The 6864-nt window shown below is 58.8% G+C and overlaps 2 protein-coding genes across 4 annotated transcripts; both read left to right on the top strand.

Annotated features, from left to right (window-relative positions):
- The first annotated feature begins 2 nt into the window (after nucleotides 1–2).
- On the top strand, nucleotides 3–3049 carry UBE2M (ubiquitin conjugating enzyme E2 M). Its single transcript, XM_070558919.1, has 6 exons — nucleotides 3–402; nucleotides 1614–1708; nucleotides 1840–1878; nucleotides 1970–2073; nucleotides 2386–2449; nucleotides 2533–3049. Exons 1-6 carry the CDS (start codon nucleotides 294–296, stop codon nucleotides 2671–2673), a joined length of 552 nt encoding a protein of 183 aa, XP_070415020.1. The 5' UTR covers nucleotides 3–293; the 3' UTR covers nucleotides 2674–3049.
- On the top strand, nucleotides 2970–6625 carry CHMP2A (charged multivesicular body protein 2A). Of its 3 annotated transcripts, none has more exons than XM_008544637.2 (6): nucleotides 2970–3847; nucleotides 4674–4883; nucleotides 5758–5937; nucleotides 6011–6141; nucleotides 6232–6293; nucleotides 6411–6625. In XM_008544637.2, exons 2-6 carry the CDS (start codon nucleotides 4716–4718, stop codon nucleotides 6536–6538), a joined length of 669 nt encoding a protein of 222 aa, XP_008542859.1. In that variant the 5' UTR covers nucleotides 2970–3847; nucleotides 4674–4715; the 3' UTR covers nucleotides 6539–6625. The 3 variants fall into 3 exon arrangements, with proteins under 3 accessions (XP_008542859.1, XP_070415019.1, XP_008542860.1); XM_070558918.1 differs by having other exon boundaries at nucleotides 3141–3847; nucleotides 3998–4883; XM_008544638.2 differs by having other exon boundaries at nucleotides 3706–3847; nucleotides 4592–4883.
- Nucleotides 6626–6864: the final 239 nt, after the last annotated feature.

Raw genomic sequence — 6864 nt, 5'->3', positions numbered from 1 at the left:
GAGCGGCCTGTGGAGGCGGGGCCGAGCGGGTCCGAGAACAGCCGAGTCGGCCCGAGCGCCGCCGAGGGAGCCCGAGGCGCCGGGCCAGGCCAGAGCCGGACTACGGGAGCCGACGCGGGCCGCGCGGTGGGCGCGGAGCGGCGCGGCAGGCCGGGCGGGCGGCGGCAGCAGCGGAGGAGGCCGCGGCGGCGAGTCCGAGTGGCAGAGGCAGCGCGGGCGGCGGGGGCGGCGGCGGGGGGCCGGGTGGCCGGGGTCCCGGGCCCCGCAGCGGCGGCAGCGGCGGCGGCGGCAGGATGATCAAGCTGTTCTCGCTGAAGCAGCAGAAGAAGGAGGAGGAGTCGGCGGGCGGCACCAAGGGCAGCAGCAAGAAGGCGTCGGCGGCGCAGCTGCGAATCCAGAAGGGTAAGGGGTTAGGGGATGGAGGTAGGAGCTAATGGTCAGGGCCTGGGGTGGGGTGATGTGGGAGTCATGAGTGGGATAATGCGGTCACCGGGGATCAGAGATGTCAGAGACGGGGAGGCCGCGGATGTGGGGGGTCGGCGGTCAGAGCCTAGGGGTTGGGGGGGATGGGGAAATGAGAGGCAGGGTAATGTAGTCACCAGGGGCTCAGAGACGGGGGACCGAGGATGGGGCAGTTAGGATATTTGGAAAACTAGGCATCTGGTATTAGGGACCGGGAATTTGAGGGTCAGGCGGTGGAGGGCGGGGGTGGGGGGCCTGGGACTCTCCAGAGTCTGGGAGTCAGATAGTAACTAGGTGACAGGCAGAGATGATATTGGGATTGGGGATAGTAGTGGGAGAGGATTTAGTGTATTATGTGGGGGTCACTGGGTGGAGTCAGATAGAGTGGAGTAGATTCTGGGGCCTAGGAATCGTGGGTCTTGGGGGGGTCACTTGGCAATTTGGAGTTTGGGGTGACAGGTGGAGGAGAGAGGATAATGCGTTCCAGGAATTGGAAACAGGAGTGGGGTTGGATTTAGCCTATTGTGCTGGAGGTGTTGGGAATCTTAGAGTCAGACAGTGGTATAGCGTAGGGAGACTGGGGACTCACAGGTCTGAGATCAGATGGGAACCTGGATTTGGGACAACAAGCAGAGAGAGAAGAGGAGGGACAACGGGGGCCTGGGATTGGTGAGGGGATGATTTATGGTATGGGGGGCAGGGTCCTTGAGTTTGGGTGGACAGATGGGGACCAGCAGTGTCCACTATAAAGTCGAGGTCATGGCTGGGGATCCTGGGGTTTAGGGTAGTCAGAGACTCTTGGGGGCCACATGGGAGTGGGGGCATTTAGGAGCTGGGTTGAGGGGACCCAGCTGTTGGGTGCTGGGACTTGGTGCTGTGCATTCAAAAGGATTGTTGATTACCCTGGGCCGGGAGCTAGAGCAGAGCCACAATTGAAGATGCATGTTTGGGGCGTGTTGGGGATCCAGAAGAGCCTGCCTGGAGACTAGGGAGTGGAAAAAGCAGGGAGAGGGTTGGGGATGTGGGGCACAGCCCAGGACAGAGCCCTGGGAGTCCTGGAGGAGGCCATGGGGGCTCTGCTGACACTTGGACTTAGCTTCCTCCATCTCCCTTTCTATTGTTTGTTCCCCTTCTCTGTTGTGCAAATGCAGACATAAACGAGCTGAACCTGCCCAAAACGTGTGACATCAGCTTCTCAGATCCGGACGACCTCCTCAACTTCAAGCTGGTTATCTGTCCTGATGAGGTGAGGGCACACTCAGCTGGATTCCCAGGCATAGACCTGAGAAAGGCCTCACCTCAAGTAGGGAGACCTGGTTCACCTGTCGGGCCCTGCAGGATGCAGCCCTAACACCCTCCTCTCTTCTTCCCCAACAGGGCTTCTACAAAAGCGGGAAGTTTGTGTTCAGTTTTAAGGTGAGTCCCAGGTGGGCAGGGGTGGCCCCCTGGGCTGAGGAGGCAACTGCCAGGGTACCTATCCACCTCCCCTCTCTTTTCCTGGAGCCAGGTGGGCCAGGGTTACCCGCATGACCCCCCCAAGGTGAAGTGTGAGACGATGGTCTATCACCCCAACATTGACCTCGAGGGTAACGTCTGCCTCAACATCCTCAGGTGAGGGCGCTGGCCCTCCACTGCTATCCCTAGCCCTGCCTGCCAGGCCCTCCTCATGGCCTTGCACTGCAACGGTCTCCATCCCCCGTTCTCTCTCCTTTGTGGTCTGATCCCTCTGTCTTTTCATCTCCATATTTTCTTTCTCATGGCTTGATCTTGGCTTTGTCCCTGACCTGTCCTGCTCTGTGCCCTCCACCTAGTCTTTCACATCTGCATTGTCCCGTGCGCTGGGTCTAACCTGTCCAGTCCCCACAGGGCCTGTGACAGCCTCCCATTCACCAATCCCCTGACCCTTATACTTTCTGCCCACAGAGAGGACTGGAAGCCAGTCCTTACGATAAACTCCATAATTTATGGCCTGCAGTATCTCTTCTTGGTGAGTAGGGGTGGGTGGGTGGGTAGGGGGAGGTTGGCCCTCTGCTCCTTGGGCTTGTTGACCTCCACCCATACCGGCCACAGGAGCCCAACCCTGAAGACCCACTGAACAAGGAGGCCGCCGAGGTCCTGCAGAACAACCGGCGGCTGTTTGAGCAGAACGTGCAGCGCTCCATGCGGGGTGGCTATATCGGCTCTACCTACTTCGAGCGCTGCCTGAAATAGGGTTGGCACACGCACCCACCCCTGCCAGGGCCACCAGCCCCGGCATCCCCTGCAAATATTTATTGGGGGCCACAGGTGGGGGGCATGGGGCGGCCGGTGGGGAAATCCCATGCCCTGGCCTTGCCTCCCCTCCCTGCCACCCGCTCCTATTTTTTTTTTTAACCACCATGTGATTAAGGTCGGCACAGCCTCCCCCGACCCACTCAGCGATGGGAAATGAATTGGCTTGTCTAGCCCCCTGCTGGGTGCTGTCCAGCCCCCCACTCTGGGCTCTGGGGTGGGTGGCCAAGGGGACTGGATGGCCGGGGCCCTGGCACAACTCCCCCTCCACCACTGGAGGTTCCACCAGGCTATTAAAGGGGAATGTTACTGCATAGCCTCTGCCTCTTCCTTCTGTTGGGTGGGAGGGACAGGTGATGTCCACCAGGGCTCCTGTGGCAAGAGTGGTGGGAGGTGTGGTCACAGGTGGCATTGGGCACCCCTTAGCAGGCTGCCCAGTGGCTGGGGCAGCCCTCGGGCTAATGGGGGGGACCAAGCTCCAAGCCTTGGGTTGAGTGGGATGAATCCCACTCTGGGATGAGGGAGGGGCAGGATCCCATAACCGCTGGCTTCCAGGCCGGTAAGCCAACATAGGGGAAAGTCCGCGCCGTCTCCAGCTCTGCTCCCTTATGCCATGGGTGGGCCCGCGGAGGAGAACCCTGGTGGGTGCTACCGGTTGCTACCAGGTGCCTGAGGTCCAGAAACATCAGGGAGATGTCAGGGTCCTTCGGACGAGCAGGGCCCTCTAGTGGGTGATGTGGTGGAATGCAACACTTCTGAGGGGACTAGACGGAAGACACCCGAAGTTACAGCAACCCCGCCGGGGCTCCGGGTGTGGCTCCACTCCCTTAGGCGGCAGTCGAACCTGTAGAAGATCCTCGCTGCACCCGAGAAACAGAAGCTACTGCGCATGCGCCTGGGCGTCTCCCTGTGCCAGAGCGCCTGCGCACGCGCGCTCTTGTCGCCTCCCAGCATTCCCGGTGCCGACGGGGCCTGTGACGTCAGGTCGTTTAATCCGGAAACGGCGGCGACGGTAGAGGCGACAGAACCGAGGGGCTGTGGTTGGTGGGCGGCACGCTGTCAGAGCGAGAGTAGCGTGACCCGGAAGCGGAAGCAGGCCCCCGTCACGGCTCCGGTGAGTGGCCCTTGCCCGGCTGTGGGTCCCGGTTGGGAGAGTGGGCGGTGGCGAACGAGGGCTTCGCTGGGGCTTCCAGTGCCTCGCCCTTCCCTGGGACTCTGGCCTCATTATCAGGGCCCCTGACGCCGCTTTGCCCTCGATGCACAGGAGCCCCGACGCCCCCAGATTCTGAGTGGACAAGGCGCCCGAAACGCCCATCATCCGGTCCTCGGTGTACAGGGGTCCCCGACGACCCCAGACCCTGTCTTGGGTCTACGGGGCGCCCCAAAGTCCATCATCGCGTCTTTAGTGTACAGGGTGCCCCAACACCCCCCACCTGTATCTTCTGCACCCAGGTTCCCCCCCAGTCCTAATGCCATCGATACGCTGTTAGCTTCAGAGCCACTATATCGGCCCTGTTCTTGGCACTCAGGGCCTCCAATTATCCTGCCCTCCCTTCTCAAGTACCCCTACAACTGCCCTTTCCTTGGCGCTGAGGGTCCCAAATGCCCCACTGCACCCACGCGCATACACCTCTAGTCTCAGTCCGTCAGAGACTACAAGGCCTCACCCCCCACGTCTGGAGAGGGAGGCTGAAGCCTTGAACCTCCTTGGGGGTACTGTGATGGAGGAGGGGCTGGAGTGGGTACATTGTCAGTAACTTTTAAGTCTTCACTTGGGGCTACCCTGATGTTCCAGGCTGCAATCTTTTGGCTTTCCATTCACGCCTCCTCTCCCTGCTTGCCCTTTCCCATTCTGCAGGCCTTCTGCCTGTGCCACACACACAGTGACCCTGCCTCTGCCTCTTCCCCTCTTTCTGGATCCCCCGCTGCCCCACATCTAGGCTTCGCATTTATCGCAAGCCCGCTAGCAGGCTTCTGCCTCCATGGACCTGTTGTTTGGGCGCCGGAAGACGCCAGAAGAGCTGCTGCGGCAGAACCAGCGGGCCCTGAACCGCGCCATGCGAGAGCTGGACCGTGAGCGACAGAAGCTAGAGACCCAGGAGAAGAAAATCATTGCGGACATCAAGAAGATGGCCAAGCAGGGCCAGATGGTGAGCTGGGTTGGGGCACAGGGCTAGGTGCTGTGGCTTGGTCAGGCACTGAGGCACTGCTGTGACTGCAGCAAGCATGACACCAACAGATAGATGCTTCAGGGAAAATGGAGTGAAGGGTAAGGAGGGCTTCCTTAGTTGGTGGCTCCAAAGAGGCTGTCTCCAAGGAGGTGCTGTCAGAAGTAAACCTTGAGTAATGAAGAGAGCCTCTGAAGATCCAAGCAGCAAATGTTATCAAGCAGATGGAGTGGCATATGTTAAGTGAAGGAGTGATAGGTGACCTCAGAGAAGTGGATGTAGGCCAGAGCACTCAGAATCATGGACCGCAGTGGGAGCTAAGTCGAAGGGTTTACTGGAAGAGGCTTGGCCTGGAATACAGTTTGACTTGGAGCCCAGTGAGAGAAGAGATGGAGACAGCGTGAACTAGTAGGGAGCAGATGTCACCCTCTGATGGGTGACAGAGCCTTGGCCCTAGCAGCTGGGCTGAGAAGGTCCCACTTCCTGGGATGGGCAAGGCAAGAGGTTTGGGGAGGAAGTCAAAAGCTGAGTTTTGGATAGGTTTTTATGTGATTTCAGATAAAAAGCTTGAATGAGGGTGTGAAGTTGAGGGAGTGACTTTAGACATGGGGGGAAAAGGACCCCCAAAGAGTGAGCCCTGCCTTCCAGCATTTGAGAGGTGAGGAGAACCTTACACAGGAGCTTGTGGAGTGATGACCACTCCACAAGAGGATTGGAGGGTGAGGTTGGGAGGGAGGAAGCAGTGACCACTTGAGTTTAGCCATACGAAAAGTCTCCAAAAGCTTCAACTTGAATGGTGGGATGGGAGCAAGCATATTCACGTGGCCCACTCTCTGCCACCTTTTTGTCCACTCAGGATGCTGTGCGCATCATGGCAAAAGACCTGGTGCGCACACGGCGCTACGTGCGCAAATTTGTACTGATGCGGGCCAACATCCAGGCTGTCTCTCTCAAGATCCAGACACTCAAGTCTAACAACTCAATGGCACAAGCCATGAAGGGCGTCACCAAGGCCATGGGCACCATGAACAGACAGGTGTGCCTCTCCCGATTTCCCCTCCCTGTCCCCCCTCTGATTCAGGGATGACTCACCCTCCCCCCACTTCCAGCTGAAGCTGCCCCAGATCCAGAAGATCATGATGGAGTTTGAACGGCAGGCAGAGATCATGGACATGAAGGAGGAGATGATGAACGATGCCATTGATGATGCTATGGGTGATGAGGAAGATGAAGAGGAGAGGTTCGAGGACACTAGGTGGGAGTGTGTGGATGGATACCTGACCTTCCCATGTCCCTTGCCCTAATAGAGTTCCTCTTCTCTCTTCCCTAGTGATGCTGTCGTGTCCCAGGTCCTGGATGAGCTAGGACTGAGCCTGACAGATGAGCTGTCAAGTGAGTACTCAAAGCCTTGGTCCCTGTCCCATTCACAGCCCAGCCATAGCCCCTGATCCTCCCTCTCCTAGCATTACTCTCCATGGGGGCTCTTCTCCTAATCCCTACTCTCTGCAGACCTCCCTTCCACTGGAGGCTCACTTAGTGTGGCTGCCAGTGGGAAGAAAGCAGAGGCCGCAGCATCAGCCCTAGTCGATGCTGATGCAGACCTGGAGGAGCGGCTGAAGAACTTGCGGAGGGACTGACCACTCCATGCCACCCCAGGAGACCAGTGGATGCCCACCCAGCATTTTCACTGTCTCCTTCCTGTAATAAAAAGAGATTGGACACTAGTTCCTGGCCCTGTGTGACTGGCCTGATGTGGGCAGAGCAAGTGTCTCTTGGCACAGGAGTCACTTGCCCCTGGGTGGCATAGGGACAAGTACCAGATCAGCTGGGCTATGGGATAGGGAAGGGTGGACTGTTTCCCAGTTTGGTACAGGGGTGGACAGGCCAAGCCCACCCAGGATGTTCAGGGCCTGGGAGCTGAAGGTCAGCTGTAGGCCCTGCTTCAGCACCCCTTTGGGGCCTC

Source organism: Equus przewalskii, chromosome 9 (genome assembly GCF_037783145.1).
Source record: "Equus przewalskii isolate Varuska chromosome 9, EquPr2, whole genome shotgun sequence".
Lineage (NCBI taxonomy): Eukaryota > Metazoa > Chordata > Mammalia > Perissodactyla > Equidae > Equus > Equus przewalskii.
The sequence above is the reverse complement of the archived record's forward strand: the minus strand, read 5'-3'. Positions and strand labels throughout refer to the sequence as shown.